The sequence below is a fragment of the Mesoplodon mirus genome, assembly GCF_964341445.2.
Source record: "Mesoplodon mirus genome assembly, chromosome: 4".
In the NCBI taxonomy this organism is placed as follows: Eukaryota; Metazoa; Chordata; class Mammalia; order Artiodactyla; family Ziphiidae; genus Mesoplodon; species Mesoplodon mirus.
The window spans coordinates 156,324,189-156,344,821 of NC_138979.1; the positions used below are offsets into that span (position 1 = coordinate 156,324,189).

At 43.9% G+C, this 20,633-nt stretch overlaps 1 protein-coding gene across 5 annotated transcripts; it reads left to right on the forward strand.

The window, feature by feature from the left end:
- The first annotated feature begins 13,799 nt into the window (after nt 1-13,799).
- On the forward strand, nt 13,800-19,062 carry SRSF5 (serine and arginine rich splicing factor 5). 5 transcript variants are annotated; one of them, XM_082617807.1, is made up of 8 exons: nt 13,800-13,943; nt 14,833-14,974; nt 15,303-15,373; nt 15,512-15,610; nt 15,890-15,959; nt 17,179-17,252; nt 17,705-17,815; nt 18,252-19,062. In XM_082617807.1, exons 2-8 carry the CDS (start codon nt 14,849-14,851, stop codon nt 18,517-18,519), a joined length of 819 nt encoding a protein of 272 aa, XP_082473933.1. In that variant the 5' UTR covers nt 13,800-13,943; nt 14,833-14,848; the 3' UTR covers nt 18,520-19,062. The 5 variants fall into 5 exon arrangements, with proteins under 5 accessions (XP_082473933.1, XP_082473937.1, XP_082473934.1 ...); XM_082617811.1 differs by having other exon boundaries at nt 18,255-19,062; XM_082617808.1 differs by having other exon boundaries at nt 13,800-13,939.
- The last annotated feature ends 1,571 nt before the right edge of the window (nt 19,063-20,633 follow it).

The following is a 20,633-nucleotide window of genomic DNA, read 5'->3' on the forward strand; positions in this document are numbered from 1 at the left end:
CAGCCCAGACTCCAGGCCATGTCAAGGTTGGCAAATGACTTACTGAATGAAACACTAAAAATAACACTTAACATGCCTTATGATAACAACCAGGAACACGTATTTACAAATAAATGTTAAATGCAATAAAACAAGAATGTGTTTTTGGTGGACTAATCCAGAGTATGTGAGCCAGGTTGACATATGCAAATGTATAAGGTGAAAAGTAGACACGCACCAGCTGGGCCAGGGTCTTGTCTGAATTTGAAGGCAAATTAGTCCTATCCCTATACTTTTGGCCCCAGCCCAGATTGTAAGTTTCTAGTCCTCTAGTCTCCCCAAACCCTCATCCCCATAGTGTTCATGTTTGGGATCTTATAGGCTGATGGCCTTTTCTCCACTGGTCACTGGAAAGCTCCTTCCAAGACAAACACATTCTATTTTTTTTTTTTTTTTTGTGGTACGCGGGCCTCTCACTGTTGTGGCCTCTCCCGTTGCAGAGCACAGGCTCCGGACGCGCAGGCTCAGCGGCCATGGCTCACGGGCCCAGCCGCTCTGCGGCATGTGGGATCTTCCCGGACCGGGGCACGAACCCGTGTCCCCTGCATCGGCAGGCGGACTCTCAACCACTGCGCCACCAGGGAAGCCCCAAACACATTCTTAATCTGCTCACAAAATACTCCCTCCATGTCTTTGCCTCAACAAAAACCTGAGTGGCTTTTTTTATTTTCCTAGTCATATATATGGGGATTCCTTTCAACTTGATCTTAGAAACTGCTCTGACCCATATCTGTCTCCTATGCTTCAGACCTATGGGTCCTGCTGCCTGATGGCATCTCCTCCCAGGATGTTCCCACTCAACTAACGTGAGTGAGCGCACGGGCGTTACCCCTTCTTCCTGTATCTTCTACTGCACCCACTCTACAGCCTGGAAGTGAAATTTGATTCTTATCGCCCTTACTCTCCATGTCAAATCAATCACCAAGTTGCTACAATTTGCCTCCTCAATATCATTCCCATTTGTCCCCTTCCTTTACCAGTGCCCCATCAATCCCATGATTGACTTAATGCACACCTCTTGGTTTTGCCTCACCATCTGTGTTATCTACTGCTATGTGACCAGCTACCCCAAAACGTAATAGTTTGAAACCACAAATATATATTATCTCCCATAGTTTCTGAGGGTTAGGAATCTGAGAGAGGCTTATGCTTCTGAGGGTCATTTCTGAGGCTGCAGTCATCTCAAGGCTCATTGGGCTGGAGGAGCTGCTTCCAGGCTCACTTACATGGCTGGTGGCCTGGGGCTTCAGTCAGACTCTCCATAGGTTGCCTGAGGGTCACAAGGTGGCAGCTGCCTTCCCCACAAGAGTGTGTGTGTGTGTGTGTGTGTGTGTGTGTGTGTGAGAGAGAGAGAGAGAGAGAGAGAGAGAGAGAGAGAGAGAGAGAGGGAGGGAAGGAGGGAGGAGTTCTAGATGGAAGCGATAGTCTTTTTTAAAACATAATTAAGTTTTTATTTCTTTTTTTAAATTGAAGTATAGTTGATTTACAATATTGTGTTAGTTTCAGGTATACAGCAAAGTGTTTCAGTAATGTATATGTATTTTTAAGATTATTTTCTGTTACATATAGGTTATTACAAGATATTGAATATTGTTCCCTGTGTTATACAGTAAATCCTTGTGGTGGTTTTAATTTCTAATTAATGATTTTTTTCTTTTTTTTTCCAGCTTTTTGAGGTATAGTTGACATACAGCACCGAATAAGTTTAAGGTGTGCAGCATAATGATTTGACTTACATACATCATGAAATGATTATCATAGTAAGTTTAGTGAATATCATCATCTCATATAGATACAAAATTAAAGAAATTTATAAAAAGCCATAGTCTTTATTTATTTATTTGTTTTAAAGCCATCGTCTTTTAAAACTGAATTTCCAACATTTTCACTTCTGCTATATTCTATTGGTCACATAGACCAAACCTGATACATGTGGGAGGCTATGTGTGGATACCAAGATGTGAGGATCCTTGGGGGTTATCTTGGGAGTTGGCTACCACAACATCCTTTTACCCTTTTTGTTAGGTAAAACAATCTCTTGCATTTCCTTTGGGGAACCACCCCTCCCCCACTGGTAAACTATAGTTTGAGTGGAGTCGCCCCACCACCATTTCTGGTGAGGGTCCCCATTTGCAGTATGGATCCTGCTTAGCTAAAGTCCATATCAGCATATTTTGCTATGGATTGAATGTTTGTATCCCTCTAAGATTCATATGTTGAAACCCTATCCTCCAACGTGATGGTATTTGGAGGTGAAGACTTGGAGTTGTAATTAGGGTTAGATTAGGTCATGACGGTGGGGCCCTCATGATGGGATTAGTGCCCTAATAAAAACAAGAGGAGACACAAGGTCTCTCTTTCTCTGTGCTCACACCAAGGAAGGCCCTATGAGGACATAGCAGGAAGAGGGCTCTCACTGAGAACCTGACCATGCTGGCACCCTGTTCTTTGACTTCCAGCCTCCAGAACTGTGAGAAATGAATATTTGTTGTTTAAGCCACCCAATCTGTGGTCTTCTCTTATAGCAGTCTGAACAGACTAAGACCCAGTCACTCTGGCCTTAGTGATAGGGTCAGGGATGATGAGCAGATGACCCAACTGAAAGGCAGTGAGACATTAGGAAATGTTTGCTAGAGCTTCTGGGAGGATCTGAGTTGCTTCATTGGGAGATCCTGGAAGAGATGCTCTCTCTTCCTCTGACTTTGGAGGTGTGAGATTGTGAGGCTAGGGCTGCTGGCATCTTGCTAACACAAAACGAGCCTGCCTGAGAATGAAACTGATATTCAGAGGAAGTCGAGCAAAGAGATGGATGTCAGAGCTCTGCTTGAGCTCTGGATAAAACCAAGCCTACAGCTGGGCCTGTCTGTAAATTGCTCAGTTATACTAGCCAATAAATAAACTCATTTTTTTAGATGGTTGTACCAGGGATTCCATTCCTTGTCATATAAAAAGTCCTGATTTTGGCCACTGTCCCCCTCCTAGCCCTCCCCCTCTAAAACATAAATCTAATCATATTTTCTTCTTGCATAAAAACTTGCAATGCCTACTCAGTGTCCTCTGGATAAAGTCCCAGCTCATTAACATGGTAGATGAGACCCACCACTGTCCTCTCTGTCTCCACCTCCAGCCCCTTTCCTTGCTTCCATTTTATACAACACTCAACTATTTATACCATGTGCCCTGCTGTTCTGAACAGGGTCTGGGAGCACATGAGCCTTAATCAGGACTTAGGGTGGTGGAAACCATCAGAGAAGATTAGAGTCAGCCTCATCAAGATCACCTGGAAGCCCCAAACCTCAACCCAGAAGCCGCACTAGTTCGTATGTGCTAATGCTGGAGGTGCTGGGCCTTTCCTGGTCACTGGCTTTCCACCAGGATCCAAGTTTCTGCTGCTCTGGTTCCTAATAATATCTCACTGTGGATGCAACAATATCTCCACAGAGCTCAACAGGATGGACTAATTGCTTCACCAGAAGGATATCTGACCCCAGTTCTCCTTAGGCCAAGGCCATTTGAATTAATACTCAATATCCAAGCTCTTAAATCAGAAGACTGCTTATTTGAGATACAGTGATCAGGAAGAAGCTTCCCATTCCCTTTCATAACACTTTATCTGAGAGTAAGCTGTTTCTTCTGGACTAAACTTGGCCCACTTCTGGGTACTCTGATTTATCAAACAGATAAATGTCAGGTATTCTTCACCAGATTGGTCCTGTGTGCCTTGACTCTAATTATTGTACTGGGGAAGGAATCATTGCCAGGACTGGGGCTGATCAAGGGGAGGGGGTCTCTTTCTGGAGGTATGTGTGAGACAGGCTGGGCCCTGGGACCTGGGACCTGGGACCTGGGACACTTGGCTGCAGTCCTTGCACCTGGACAGACATCTCCTCAAGCAACAAAATACAGAGAAACTATAAGGGACTAAAAAAGAACTGTATGGGCTTCCCTGGTGGCGCAGTGTTTGAGAGTCCACCTGCCGATGCAGGGGACACGGGTTCGTGCACCGGTCCGGGAAGATCCCACATGCCGCAGAGCGGCTAGGCCCGTGAGTCATGGCCGCTGAGCCTGCGCGTCTGGAACCTGCGCTCTGCAACGGGAGAGGCCACAACAGTGAGAGGCCCACGTACAGAAAATAAATAAATAAATAAATAAAATAAAATATTAAAAAGAACTGTATGCATGGGCAGCTGAGGCAAATTACGGACAACAAGATACAAAAAGATCAAAAAGCCCAACTGCCACTTCTGAAGAGCCGGGAGCAAAAGCAGGGTACTGCACATGCCCCCTGCACACACCACCACCAGAGGGATGGGCAAACCACCTAAGCCACGCCTCTGGCCCGACCCCTGGACCCGCCCCTACCCTCACCCCATATAAGGAACCAGCTCGTCCCCCATCAGGGAACAAGTGAGCAAGGGAACCTGTTACTTGTTCTCACTCCCTCCTGCTGCAGCAGGAGCCCCAATAAGGCTTTGCCTGAATTTCTTGTCTGGCCTCATATCAATTTCTATTGATTAAGGAGGCCAAGAACCCTGGTTGGTAACATGTGTACCCCACCACAATGGCTCTGTTAGGAATCACTATATGGAGAATTGGTATTCTGGGTCTTCCTTTTTCTTCTTCTACTTCTTTTCTTTTTCTGAGTGGTTAAACAACAAATATTTATTTTTTCACAGTTCTAGAGGCTGGTGCCAGCGTGGTCAGGTTCTGGTGGGAACACTCCTCCTGGCTTGCTAATGGGGATTTCTTGCTGTGTCCTCACATGGTGGAGAGAGAGCTCTGGTGTCCATTCCTCTCTTATAAATGTACCAGGTCTATTGGATCACAGCTCTGCCCTTATGATGAGGCTTCCCTCTGGATATCAGAGATGGAAAGAGCCTGGTAGTTGGTCAGTCCCCAGTTGCCGACAGCTTGTGGGGTGGAGTAGATGTGGAGGACAGCCAGCACTGAGGGGTACCTCTGAATGGTTTCGCTTTGGAATGTTTGTCTTTTATATTTACCTGCAAAGGATTTGAGGTCATGAAAAAGAAACTTCCGTGTACTTTTTTTTTTTTTTTTTTTTTTTTTTTTTTGCGGTACGCGGGCCCCTCACTGTTGTGGCCTCTCCCGTTGCGGAGCACAGGCTCCGGACGCGCAGGGTCAGCGGCCATGGCTCATGGGCCCAGCCGCTCCACGGCATGTGGGATTTTCCCGGACCGGGGCACGAACCCGTGTCCCCTGAATCAGCAGGCGGACTCTCAACCACTGCGCCACCAGGGAAGCCCAAAACTTCCGTGTACTTTAAGTCCCAGTCTTGTTGGTTCCCTTTGTTATAGCAGTTTAACCTCCCCTGTGATTTTTTTTTTTTTTTTTTTTTTTTGCGGTACGTGGGCCTCTCACTGCTGTGGCCTCTCCCGTTGCGGAGCACAGGCTCCGGACGCGCAGGCCCAACGGCCATGGCTCACGGGCCCAGCCGCTCTGTGGCATGTGGGATCTCCCCGTACCGGGGCACGAACCCATGTCCCCTGCATCGGCAGGCGAATTCTCAACCACTGCGCCACCAGGGAAGCCCTCCCCTGTGATTTTTGTCCCTTCTGACTTGAGAGATAGGGCTGCCTGGATCACTCATTAGAGTGGAAATGGGTGGAGTGTGCCAGGCACGGGATCAAATACTTTACATGCATTATCTCACCTAATTCTCATGATAACCCTATGAATTAACTACGATTATTGACCTATTTCTCACATGCAGAAACTGAGGCTTAGAAAGGTCCAGCACCATACTGAAAGTCATGGATTCTCTCCTTCACAAATATGATTGGAGTGCCTGCGATATGCCAGGCCCTATTTTAGTCTCGGGAGCTTCCCATACTAAGTGTTGAGCCTGAAATTCCAACACACATCTTATTCCAGCTCTGCATGTTTAGCTGATGGGCTCAGCTGCTTCCCCTGTGGATGTCACCTGTAACGCAGCCTAGATGCTTCGGTCCTTGCTAGTAAGGGTTGATGCTGAATCCTTTTACACCTTCTAGCCCGCATCTTTGTAACACAGAGACAAAAACATCGCTAAAGTTACTTGCCCATGATGCAAAATTTGCTCTCCTGAATTAAAAAATGCTATAAGGTTTTGACTTCCCCTTTGAGTAAGTCATTTAACTTTAGAAAGAAAATCCTTTAGATCCACAGAGTTAGAAAAGGCACACGGGGTTGAATCAAGGTCCCACCATTTCCAGCTGTGTGACTTTGTGCTTTGGTTTCAACATATTAAAAAAAGAAAAGAGGATGTGAACTGACATTGGAGGGTTGTATAAAGGTTGGATTGGCTAATAAATCCAAAGCCCCAAGCACTATGCCTGGCATACAGTAAGGGAAAGATGGGTGACAGCTTTCATTAAGGAGGATGAAGATTGTAAAGCGGCCACTGGATTCTGCAATTAGGTTAAGGTGAACGTTGAGAGCAGTTCAGTGGAGAGGCGGGGTGGAGGTCCAGCTGTAGGTGAATGAGAGCTTGAGAAAGTGGCACCTCAGAGTGTAAAAACTACCTGTTCTGTAGCTAAATGTGTTGGCTTAGGAAAGGTGAGATGGGGCAGCTTTGACAAGCAACATAGGTGGGGTTTTTATTTTTTTATTTTTTTTTCAGTACGCGGGCCTCTCACTGTTGTGGCCTCTCCCGTTGGCGGAGCACAGGCTCCGGACCTGCAGGCTCCGCGGCCATGGCTTACGGGCCCAGCCGCTCCGCGGCATGTGGGATCTTCCCGGACCGGGGCACGAACCTGTGTCCCCTGCATCGGCAGGCGGACTCTCAAGCACTGCGCCACCAGAGAAGCCCTGTTTTTTTAAGTTTTAAAGAGGGGAACTAAGCAGGTTTGACAATTAAAGATTAAAGAGATAATGGAGAGGTCAGGACTTAAGACTGAAAAAAAAATTGATGGAGCAAGGTCTGGAATATGGTGCATAAAGGACCAAAGTTTGAAATTTAGCTCCTTCTTTCTTTGAGGCAGAGAAGGGGAAGATGGGTGAAGATATATGTAATTTGAAGATAGAGGGGAGAGAGACTGAGGCAAAGGCAGCCTGATCAATTCTACTTTCCAGGTGAAGCAGGAAGTATTGTGGTAGTTAGCCTCCGAGATGACCCCCAACCATCCCCCGACCTGGTCCTCACAGCCTGTGTACTTCTCTTTCGCATTGTACCAAGTTTGGCTGTGTGACCGATAGCATATGGCAGAAGCTATGTGTTATGGGTTGAATTGTGTGTCCCCCAAAAATGTATGTTGAAGTTCTAACCCCCAGTACCTCAGATGTGACTTTATCAGGAAGTAGGTCTTTACAAAGGTCATTAAGTTAAAATGAGCTCATTAGGGTGGGCCCTAATCCAATGTGATCGGTGTCCTTATAAAAAGGGGAAATTTGGGGAATTCCCTGGCAGTCCAGTGACTAGGACTCTGAGCTTCCTGCAGGGGGCAGGGGTTCGATCCCTGGTAGGGGGAATTAAGATCCCACGTGCTGTGCGGCACGGCCAAAACAAACAAACAAACAAACAAAAAAACAACAAGAACAAAAAAAGGCGGAAATTTGGACACAAATTCAAAGAAAGACAGACAGGTACAGAAGGTAGATGATGTGAAGACACACAGGAAAAGATGGCCATGTGACTGAAGTGATGCATCTCCAAGCCAGGAACACCAAGAATTGCTGGTAAACACCAGAAACTGGGAAGTAGCAAGGAAGGATCCTCCTCTAGAGCTGTCAGAGGGAGCATGGCCTTGCTGACACCTTGATGTAGGACTTCCAGCCTCCAGAACAGTGACACAATACGTTTCTATTGTTTTAACCCACCCAGGTTTTGGAACGTTGTTATGGCAGCCTAGCAAACTAAAACCCTATGGTATGTCATTTCTAAGATCAGGTTATGAAAATATTGTCGTTTCCATCTTGGATGTACTCTCTCTCTCTCTCTCAGGTCATTCCTTCTTAAGATAGCTAGCTGCAGGTTGTGAGGACATTCAGGCAGTTTATGGACAGGCCCACATGGAGAAGAACTGAGATTTCCAGCCAACAGCCAGCAAGGAACTGAGGTCCATCAATAGTCAGGCGAGTGAGCTTGGAAGGAGAACCCTCTAGTTCAGGTAAGACTGCAGCCCCAATCAACATCAACAGCTTACTGTGGGTTCATTTGAGACTCTAAGTCAGAGCCACACAGTCAAACCAGCCCTGAATTCCTGACTCACAATGACTATGAGATAGTAAATATTCGCTGTCTTAAGATGCTAAATTTGGGGTAATTTGCTACACAGTAGTAGATACCCCTGCTAACAAAGAAGGAAAAATAGTCACTTGAGAAAAGGAGAGAAAACATAGGATGGCTACTGAGATAACAGGAAAGGCAGGAGTAAACCAAAAAATGCGGGTCTGGTTAGTGGTTGCAACTATAGTTGGAAACCACCCGATTAAGGTGTCAGTTAAGTATTCAGATTCCTAAGCCTCCAATTCCTGAATCAGGCTCTCTGGGAAAATGGCACGGGGAATCTGCATTTGAAATACAGTAGTGCCCAAATGATTCTTTTCAAGAACCACTGAGTTAGAGGATAATTGAGAGTAGAGGTAAAAGTGGGACAGAAACAGCAACTAAAGCTAGAATTTAAATTGGGTGTTAATTCATAGCACAAACTGATATCAAATAACCACACTGCTATGGACCTATAAAGAATTTCTAATTTTTGTCAACAAATTCTGAATTAGTGGGAATTACTTTCTATCTCTGCCTTAAAAAATATTCCCAGGAGGTTTAAAAATTTTTTTTTTAATTTTTATTTTTTTGGCTGTGCTGGGTCTTCATTGCTGTGCGTGCGCTTTCTCTAGTTGCGGTGAGCGGGGGCTACTCTTCGTTGTGGTGCACGGGCTTCTCATTGTGGTGGCTTCTCTTGTTGTGGAGCATGGGCTCTAGTTGCGAGGGCTTCAGCAGTTGCAGCACCCGGGCTCCGTAGTTGCAGCACGCAGGTCTTAGAGTGCGTGGGCTTCAGTAGTTGTGGTGTGTGGGCTTAGTTCCTTAGCGGCATGTGGGATCTTCCCAGACCAGGGATCGAACCCATGTTCCCTGAATTGGCAGGCGGATTCTTAACCACTGCGCCACCAGGGAAGTCCTTCTCAGGAGCTCTTAGGCTACCTTTGCTCCTTCTCCCTAAAGATACTGCCCCATTTCTCCTTCAGTTCAATCCCTATGCAGAGATGCTCTGCCTATTCTAATTTCTACCTCACTCTAAACTTCTCTGGCCTTGGTGGTGAGAACTCTGCAAATTCTGAAGTGTTTCCTGTTTCTGGGATTTCTGGGCCCACCCTACAGCACAGAAAGGTATCCCATGAAGGTCATGCTGCAGCTTTTGTGATCAGGGCTGTGGCAGGAAAACTGTAAGTGGGATGTTCTGGGCAGAACAGAGCATTAGATTCTCTGAGCCCGTTTCCTCATTTAAACAATGTTATAACACCTACATGGAAGGGCTGGCCTGAGGATTGACTGAGATAATGGGAGTAATGTCCTTATCACATGCCTGGAACATAATAGTGGCTCAGGAAATGGCAGCTGTCAATATTAAAAGGGATGGTAAGGAGAATATGCTTAGGTGCCCTGAATTTAATCTTGATGTTAGAATGGTTTGTGTCCCAGTCAGGGCTCCAGCCACAACCTGAGTGACATATGAGTATTTGGAGCAGGGAAGATGGTTTTTATGGAGAACAAAAAAGTGAGTTCCTGAACCTAAGTCAGTATTAGAGAATACTCCTGGCTGAGTATTAGAATCACCTGCAGCCCTTACTAACAAACTGGGGCTCCTCCCCAGGCCAATTAAAGCAGAATTTTCTGCCAGGAGGACTCAGGCAGCAGAAAACTTCAAACACTTCCCAGGTGATTTTAGTATACAGCTGGTGCTAAGAAAGACTCATCTAGGCACTCAAATTAAAGTAGTGGGTTCACAGGTATTTTAATTACTGTGCACTATATTAAACAACAACAACCAAAGCAGGAAGTAGCAATAGAAAGAAGTCAGATGAGTATGTAGGGATGAATCTGAGTCAAAAATTGAACATTTGAAAAAAACATAAATTTCCAAGAGAAATTATTTAAGGATACTTATTCTTAAAAAAAAATTGTTAGTATTATTATCTAGAAGCAAGGAAGTCAACACTTTTCGTGTTGGGAGTTTTGGATAGGAATTTTTAAGCATCTGGTGATATTTAGGACATTTTCGGAAAAACAGAATTGTTGGTCAGAATGAATATTTTTCCTTAGGCATATAGTTGTGTCATATTAAGTGGAAAACAGATAAAAATTTGAATATACACTTTTGATCATAAATATATTAAACAAACATGGGAAAATGCCCATGATTAAGTTTTATGAATAAAACCCCTCATGATACCATTTCTATATATGAGGATGATTCATATTTTGAAAATACAGTTGTGCTTATAGAAAAACACTAAACGGAAGTTATAAAAAAAACTAAATAGTTATCCCTTAGGGTTGGAAATAAGAATGACCTTTTAAATTCTCATATCTATGTTTTAAAAAATGATGAGGTATTACTTTTGAATTGGAAAAAAAATAAAACAGTCAGAAAAAAAACCACACACAAGAAAGAAATACAGCAAAATATAAGCAGAGGTTGATTTGATGAGATGAGATTGTGAGCATTTCCTTCTTTCGATTATTCTTCCTGTTGAACATTTTTGTGACAATGAGTATCTATTTCTTTTTATAATTGGAACAAAAGAGACTCTATTTAAAAATAAAGATCAAATCCTGTCTCCTTGTTTATGAGCTTACCTTCTGACAAAGGGAGTTGGGTGAAGCATTTACAGAGCAGTTTGAAGTTTAGGAATCACTTAGCTCAGGGGTATGCAAACGTTTTCCGAAAAGGGCCAGGTAGTAATTCTTCTAGGTTTTTTGGTCTATGTGGTCTCTGTTGAAAGTATTCAGCCCTGCTTTTGTGGCAGGACAACAGATATAGACACTAAGCAAATGAACAGGAGTGGCTGTGTTCCAAAAAAACTTTATTGATGGATACTGACCTTTGAATTTTATATAATTTTCATGTGTCATGAAATATTATTCTTCTTTGGATTCCCCTCCCCCCATTATTAAAAATGTAAAATCATCCTCAGGCCATACAAAAACAGTTGAGAGGCTGGATTAGGCCCAAAGGCCATACTTTGCCGACTCCTGAGTTAGATAAAAATTAGGGATGTGGTGAAGGAAACTTCCCACAGTTATGCTGAAAGTCTCCCAAAGAGATGGCTTTGATAAACTCTGTTTATTTTAATCTGTAATTTCTTTGCATCTTTTTTCCTTTACTAAAGATTTGCTACTCACTTGGATGCCTTAGGAAAAAAATGCCAAGTCATTTTGTTGAAACATTAATATAGGAACAGGAACACCTGAAAGAAATGCAAACCCAGTTCTACAAATACTGAGTCTTTTCTGTGCTAGGCATTCCTGGAGACAAAAACATGAATAACACATACCTTTATTATAAGTCAGTGATGAAGGAATTATAGGGGTGTACACAGAATATCGTAGGATCACATAGAAGGGAGAGTAATTCTGCTCATGGAAGATGATCTTGTGTTTACTGGAGAAGTTGGTAAGAAAATCTGGTAGGGAGACAGGCAGTTTTCACGGAAAAAACAAACACTGAAGAAGACAAGTTGTTTAAAATAGAGTAGATTAAGTCACTAGGAACTATTAATGAACAATTTGTGGAAGTCACAAACTTTTTAACAGTAAATAAATCAAGAGACTTTATTAAAAAGTGAATCCTGAAGAAAATCACAACATCTCGGGCTGAAAGCAGCTACTTTTTTTATGGTGTACAGCACCATCATTCTTCTTTTTCACCCCAGAAAATATTTTCCAGATTACTTTCTCTTATTGCAGCAAAAATAATGTTTAGTGAGTGAAATCACAAGATGTTGCTTCCATATTCAACACAGAATGTAGAAAATAATTGGGAGGCTGATTTTTTTTAATTATGCAGAAAGCAAACAAATGCAATTAAATAAGTACAGGTTTGGAACAATTTGTGCATTATAAAATGCCTATGTTTACCAGGCTAGCGGCTAAAAGTAAGTGTTTTAATTTAACAAATACATATTTTCTTTTAAATCCATCCTTAATTGGCCACACCATAACTAACTTCACAATTTTGCTCTGTACTCACAGAGGCGCTTTTAAAACTAAACATACAGGGCTTCCCTGGTGGCGCAGTGGTTGAGAGTCCGCCTGCCGATGCAGGGGACGTGGGTTCGTGCCCCGGTCCGGGAAGATCCCACATGCCGCGGAGTGGCTGGGCCCGTGAGCCATGGCCGCTGAGCCTGCGCGTCCGGAGCCTGTGCTCCGCAACGGGAGAGGCCACACAGTGAGAGGCCCGCGTATCGCAAAAAAAATAAATAAATAAAATAAAATAAACATACAAAGGTATGAATGGATGAGTTCATGCCATACAAACTATCCAAGTTCTAATCCAGAGTTCCCAAGGGCCCTGGAGGTCAGAGTAAGGGCTGGTAGCTCTGCTCTTTCTTTCCTTCTTTTTTTTTTTCTTTCATGGCTTCTGAGTTTTATTTTATTTTATTTTATTTATTTATTTTTTTGCTTTATAACAAATTTAATCAGTTATACATATACATATGTTCCCATATCCCCTCCCTTTTGCGTCTGCTCTTTCTTGAACTACTTTATTTCTGTGTAACTCTAGTTGCAAGCAGCAACCCTAGATTCTGGGCATCTCTCAAAAATGGGGTTAAATTAAAGAAAAGTAACTTTTTCACCATCATTCTCTTTATTGCCTAAGTTTCTAAGCCTGCCAACCTTACTGGGAAAATGCAAAGTTAAGAATGTGAAGGGCTACCGTTTCACACTTACTTTGAAAACACACTTTCTGTTTCTGAAGAATGGTAGACTTTTATGTATTACATTACAGAAACCGGAACAGGAGTTAACCAAATACCGTTTGGATTTAGAAGTAGCTTGAAACACCTTCTTAGCCAGCACAATCCTAGAGTGTGGAAAAGCAGAGGTCGGCATTCTGGCCTCAATTTCAGATGGCCTTCTAGCCACAGTCCCAGTTTCAGTATCTCATGACCCCCAAACCTTCCATTTAAACAATACTGCAGCTCCTTAGACTTCTTACTATAACTAACCCGTAAGTCCGTCATATGGTTAAAATATTCACTTGAGCATCAGGGAGCGCCCTCCAAAGTGCAACCGTAAATTGCAAGCAGCAAGGGCTCAGAGATGGCCAGATATTTTTGCAAAGCCTGAGTATCTTTCACCCAGTATGCTTCAGGGTATTAAGAAAAAACAAGATAAAGAAGAGGTGTGGGGACTTCCCCGGTGGTCCAGTGGTTAAGAATCAGGGTTTCCACTGCAGGGGGCACAGGTATGATCCCTGGTCGGGGAACTAAGATCCTGCATGCCACAGCACGGCGAAAACAAACAAACAAACAAACAAAAGGTGTCATTTGCCTTAGGGTATTTTTATGAGGGAGATAATTATGAACTGAACTTCACGGCCTAAGGGGAACCAGCCAGTCTTCCACCGTGACCTCTTCGGCGCTGAGAACCTGACGGCCACGCCCATGCCAGGTCCCTCCCCTCGGCCCCGCCCACCGCGAGTGCGGGTCACTTAGGTCGTCACCATAACGGGGCCCGGCCCCTCGACACCTCTGTTTCCGACCCAATGGGGCGGTGCCAGGGGCGGTCCCGGAAGTGACGAAAGGACGCGCCCTCCATTTTGTAGGACGCCAGAGCAGCTAAGTGCGTCAGTTGTGGAGAGACGTAGACGAGTTGAGTCCTGGTCTGCGGGGAGGCTGCCGGCTCCGTTGCAGACTACGGACCTCTCTGGGTCTCAGCTGACAAAGATCCTGTCCGGTAGGTGAGTGGCTCACTTTGAGGGAAAGGCTTCTCGGATCGAGGCTTCTTCATGGCCGCTCAGATCGCGAGTGGTTATGGCTGCTCTCTGTGCGGAGGACGGCGTCCAAATGAGCGCAGTTTATTCGAGGTGGGCGCTGGGGCACGTCTCCCTTTGGGTATTGTTTGAGGGGACCTGACGGGGGAAGGGCGGTCCTGGTCACGGTCGTTTTTACAGAGGGGTCGTGTGCCCCTCCCTGCCTCCTTCACTCTCCGAACCCGGCGAGTAGTGGGCCGAGACCTTCGCTCGGGGTGTGGTCGGGGCTGTCCCAGGGCGGGTACAGTGACCGGGAGCGGTGGGGTCGGGAGAGGAGGGAGGGGACAGGGAGTTTGGCACGCACGGCTGTCCCCACCGCCGGCTCCGAGGCCGCCATTTTGTGACTGTTCCGCGGCCGCCCGCCGTCGTCTGCGCAGGCGAGGCGGTGGCGTCACGAGATTCCGGCTTCCACCCGCTGTGACTCTCCTGGGAGGCGGCGACGCGCGCGCGGCCCGTCGCCATTGGGCTGGCCTTGCGGAGGGGGGGTCGGCTCCGCCCGCACTTCTCGGCCTTTCCTGACTGCGGCAGACGGGAGGGGGCCAGAAGAGCCGGGGAGAGAGTGCGGCTGCGCAGTTCCTGAGGCGGCAGTGGGCGTTGCGGTTGCTGCGGTCTGGGCCCAGGGAAGGATCGTGTTGGGAGCCGAGTTTTAATTTTGTCTGCAAGGGACCTGGCCTAGTTAAGAGGCACTCTTGGCAGTCTTGTTTATAACATCACCGGGTAAACATTTTATTTTATGCCGTTTATGTTTTTGATCCCTTGACCAGACATTCTTCTGACATTTCACCGGTATTATCTCAATTGAATTATTTACTGACAGGAAGTAGTAGCCGGACATGAGTGGCTGTCGAGTATTCATCGGGAGGCTAAATCCAGCGGCCCGGGAGAAGGACGTGGAAAGATTCTTCAAGGGGTATGGACGAATACGAGATATTGATCTGAAAAGAGGCTTTGGTTTTGTGGTGAGTATTTAGAACTGGTTGACTTATCTGTTGTTAAGTGGGTAAAGATTGTGGTAACCAGTGCCTTCGATTTTATTGAGTCCAGGTAGAGTATCTTTAGGAAATGCTTTGCATCCTTGAGGCAGTGATTTTCTTAAGGAATAAAAGAGCCTCACTGCTGGCTGAGAGAAATCACTGCTGGTCGCTTTTTGATGGGGCTGAGCTATATGCTGTTGTCATTAAGATACTCTTCCTGGGCTTTCACAGGTATTTACTGGTTTTAATGGGTTGTAGAATACACTTTTAAAGGCGTGTGAAACATTTGGGGTTTTTCCTGTTTGTAATTTAGGAATTTGAGGATCCCAGGGATGCAGATGATGCCGTATATGAACTTGATGGAAAAGAACTCTGCAGTGAAAGGTGAGGACCTCGTTTTTAGTTTTATCCCTAGTTAGCACTGCAGAAATAGAGCAGACTAGGTCAGCTGGGTATTTATTTCTAAATAGGTCTCTGCCATAGCTTAAGTGGATAATGAAGAAGTTTCTTCCCTTTCTGTAGGGTTACAATTGAACATGCCAGGGCTCGATCTCGAGGCGGAAGAGGTAGAGGACGCTACTCAGACCGTTTTAGTAGTCGCAGACCTCGAAATGATAGACGGTATGTGATGGATGGCTGCTTTGAACAAGCGTTGCTGCAGGAGGAGTCGTTAATGTTTAAAAGCCATTAGCAATAAGCGATTTTGCCGTTTGCGTATAATCAGTTCTGTTACGTCCACTGTTCCTGTAAGTGTGTGAGTCATAAAATAATGCAGAAACTGTTGGCGGAAGTCATTTGAATGACTTGTCATATCTGATTGCTTGAACTTGCCCACAACTGAACACAATAAGTGCACGTTGCTTCATTTCTTCCATTGTGAGCGCTCATTTTCTTCTTCAGAAATGCTCCACCTGTAAGAACAGAAAATCGGCTTATAGTTGAGAATTTATCTTCAAGAGTCAGCTGGCAGGTTTGTTGAAATACAGTTTTGAGATATTTTAATGTGGCTTTTTAAATATTAGTGGGTAGCTAATGTTTTTATTAATGTTTTATTAAAAGTAGTTTTATTTTTAAATTAATGGACTTAATCGTAACTTTAAAATTTTAATTAAATGTAATTGGGGGATATTTCAAACTTTTAATATTAGTGATCAAATGTAAATGTTTTGAGGATATATTTTCTTGTTTTTTAATATCAATTTTAACCAAATATTAAACCCTTTATTTGCCAGCCTATCTGTGTCGTTGGCCTTATGACGAGGAGTGCCTGTGGGTTATCCTAATCGTTGTCTTGGTCACTCTTGGTTGGGCCTGGTTGACTTTGCCAGTCAGCTCCTACAGTGATCAATTGGCCACCTCTAGATCTGTGTTTGCCGGTCTAGACGTAATCGGTGCACTTCCTTGAAGTGCCAGGTTGCAGCGATCCCAGAGCGTTGATAACGTGATCTGATCCCTAAGTTGAGAGCTGTCTTCCTGTAACGCTTCCGAATAAGAGGTCCTGGTCGAAAAGAGTTGAAAGATACGAAATTAGGTGGTCGTTGGAATCCTGATCGCAGTAAAGTGGTCCTTGGTAACTACACAAGAGTAGAACATGTCTGCATCCGCCAGTAGTCTGCTAATAGGGAGGGCTGTGCGATTAAAGGCTTCCATCGATTGGGTAGTGTCCTTCAAGTGGGTGGCGAAGAGCCAGTCGGGCATATGTCATGAAGGTTTCTCCGACCGATTAATGGTTTGCTGCTTGACTAGCCTAGGGAAATAATAATAAAGGTAAAGTAAACTTTTTTAATGACATATGGGGCACAAGATAACTGGTGTCTTGTAAATGTTTTGTTTTTAAATATAAAATTTCTACTTTAGTCTTTACTTTAAAAATATGTATTGTTTCTTTTTGTTTTGTTTTTGTTTTTTGTTTTGTTTTTTTCCTTTTGTATTGAGCTCAGTATAGACTAATACTACTTTAATGTTAAAATCTAAATTTCCTGGCATTTTGCTTAAAAGCAATATGCTATTTGCTTATTTCGTGCCCTGACATATATTATTTTTAAATTCTGATAGAATACAAGTGTGGTAAATACCATGTTTGTACTTTATCTAACATCTTCTCTTTCAGTAGTCTTGTTTTTATACAATGTGGTTGTTTGTGTGTCCTATTTCCTTTTCTCTGCTTAACACAATCGTCTTGTGTTAAGGATCTCAAAGATTTCATGAGACAAGCTGGGGAAGTAACCTTTGCGGACGCACATCGACCTAAATTAAATGAAGGGTGAGTATGTACTGGAGTATGAGAGCCTTTTAAAATATTCTGAAAGTTTTATTCTGAATGTTTGAGCTCTCAAAGTTTGGACATGCTGGAATGTAGCAGTTCTCAGTCAGGGTTGAGTTTGCTCCTCAGGGTCCATTATGCAGTTCTGGAGACCTTTTGGTTGTCATGATTGAGGGTGCTGCTGGCATCTTGTGAGAAGAGGTCTGGGATGTTAGTAATCATCCTATAATGCACAGGAAAGCTTCTCACCCCCAAAGAATCATCTAGCTTAAAATGTCAACGGTTTGGAGGTTGCAAAGTCTTGCTCTCATGCTGTTTTATCTGTAAAGAGATGACTCAATATAGCAATAGCAAAATGAACATTAAAAAGGTACTTAAACTAGACTGATAACATAGTTTGTGAGACGATAAGAAGTATATAACTTTACAAATGGCATTTTTTTTCTTTGTAGGGTAGTTGAGTTTGCCTCTTATGGTGATTTAAAGAATGCTATTGAAAAACTTTCTGGAAAAGAAATAAATGGGAGAAAAATCAAATTAATTGAAGGCAGCAAAAGGCACAGGTATCTCTTTAAATTGTTTTTTAATATAAATTTATTTTATTTTGGCTGCGTTGGGGCTTCGTTGCAGCGCTTGGGCTTTTATAGTTGCGGCGAGTGGGGGCTACTCTTCGTTGCAGTGCGTGGGCCTCGCGTTGGGGTGGCTTCTCATTGCGGTGCACGGGCTCTAGGTGCTTGGGCGTCGGTAGTTGGCAGCACCCGGGCTCACTAGTTGTGGCTCGCGGGCTCTGGAGCTCAGGCTCAGTAGTTGTGGCACACGGGCTTAGATGCTCCGCGGCGTGTGGTTCTTCCGGGACCAGGGATCAAACCCGTTTCCCCTGCATTGGCAGGCGGATTCTTAATCACTGTGCCACCAGGTCAAAGTTTTATTTAATGGATTTGTAGGGCCTGCCACTTAGTTTTTTGTTTTTTGTTTTCTGTTTTTTTTCCTCATTCCTAGTAGGTCACGAAGCAGGTCTCGTTCCCGGACCAGGAGTTCCTCGAGGTCTCGTAGCCGTTCTCGGTCCCGGAGTCGCAAGTCTTACAGCCGGTCCAGGAGCCGGAGCCGGAGCCGGAGCAAATCCCGTTCTGTTAGTAGGTCTCCTGTGCCTGAGAAGAGCCAGAAACGTGGTTCTTCAAGTAGATCTAAGTCTCCAGCATCTGTGGATCGCCAGAGGTCCAGGTCCCGGTCCCGGTCAAGGTCCAGATCAGTTGACAGTGGCAATTAAACTGTAAATAACTTGCCCTGGGGGCCTTTTTAAAAAAAAAAAATTCCCAAACCATACTTGCTAAAAATTCTGGTAAGTATGTGCTTTTCTGTGGGGGTGGGATTTGGAGGGGGGTTGGGTTGGGTTGGGCTGGGTATCTTTGTAGATGTGGACCACCAGGGGTTGTTGAAAACTAATTGTATTAAATGTTTTTGATAAGCCTTCTGCTCACATTTTTGTGAATGTCTGAAGTATATAGTTTGTGTATATTGACAGAGCTCTTTTATAACTAAAGCAAATTTAATTTTTTTGTACTAGAAAAATTTGAACGTTTTAGTTCCTGGTTATTCAAATATGTTAATACAGAATTAGTTTAATGCCTCACTTAAACTAATTAATAGCTTTGGACACTTAAAAGAGCTCTAAATTTGCTTGTACGTAAAGGCTTAATTTGAGTTTTCCTTGTTAGGGTCAAGGGTGTCCATCCACCCACCCTTTAACAGCTGCCTGGCAAAGACGTTAAAGCAGCTGTTTGTTATTGATAATAAAAGATTATAAAACTGATTTTGTCTGTTTGTTTGAAGGAAGTATGGCTACATCCTCCTCCTTCCCCATGCACATTTGACACATTTAAAATCCCTGGTAGAGAAGGCTGTAGTAGTGAGGTATGGTGAGCCTTTTTTTTTTTTTTTTTTTTTTTAATTAGTACCGTTGACATTTCTTGGCTAGTCAGAAGATGGACAAAGAAGTGTGAACTGTTCAAAACAGTGATGACTAACAGTTGTTACGACGGTTTCCCTTGTGTGTGATCCTCCTGTCCTTTAACCACCCAATTTTATTTGGCGTCACGTTATTTAGGCCTTCCATAGCCAAGAGAAGGACAATTTGGGAAGCAAGATTGTGAAATTTAATGTTTTATGCCTAACTTAAAGGTTGTAATATAATTTTGATGGTCGGAGATCATCACGTAAAACTTTTTTAAAATCACTGCACATGAATGCTTTAAGGGGCTTTCACATGCTTTTTCTTATCCTGAGACATGGATGTAACAGTCTGTTAAAGGGAAAACAGTTGGATAGTGAAAACTGCCTAAGGTTCTACATCCATCTCTGTTAAGTGTTAGAGCCCTATACCTATAGGAAATTAGTTTTATTGTTTCTTTTAGGAATATCATAGATTCATTTGAGTGCTAGTCTAGATAAATACTTGTAAGCAGAACAGTAAATAACAAATAGTAGCCACTATTAAGTCCCTTGTCTGTATAGTCACTGAATTCTTAACTATTACATGTAGTATATATATAATTCCTGGTATTGGAACCCAGGAAGTCTAGTTCCAGAACCCCCAAACCACTCCACACTCATCTGACCTAACCTTTCAGGGATTTTGAGGAATGCAGAATTAGAAACCGTGGGAAGATAGGGCTTCCCCAAAGTGTGGGGACTGGGTAGTGGGAATCTCCATATGTGGAGGCTGGGGTTAAAAGTTCTTGGCGTGAAAGCTGCGCCGTGTTCAAGACTGCAGGACATGGGCCATAAAATTGTGAAGCTGATCTTTTTAACGCAAACTCTTCTAGGGAGAGTTTGTGTGGTATACTTGTTTATTCACTTAGATGTGGGGTACTCTGCTTACCAAATGGGAACCTAGGTTTTTTTTCTTTACAGTGTATGTGAAATGGAGAGGCACAATTATTTTCCCCCTTGGGCTTTTTAGATACGGTAACTCAGTGGTGTGGTGTGGTGTATGTTGGACGTTTTACCAGTGACTTTTCACCTCTCTATCGTTAAATAGGTAACATTAGTGGCTTAGCACTTTAATAAGATAAAGCCCTCTCTTTGAACAAATGGCAGAGATGACTAAGTTATTTTGAACTGATAAGTTGGCCTGAATTCCCAGATACAGGACATGAGAAGTAAAGAGTGTGGGTATATAATCCTAAGCAAAGTTTTAGGACCAGCTTTTGCAGGGCGTAAAGTAACTCGTTTTGTTTTGTATTGGGCTGTGCTGCGGGGAGTGTGGGATCTTAGTTCCCGGACCAGGGGTCGAACCCATGCCCCCTGCAGTGGAAGCACGGAGTCTTAAGCACTGGACCGCCAGGGAAGTCCTTGTAACTTGTTTTTTTATATACAGTTGGC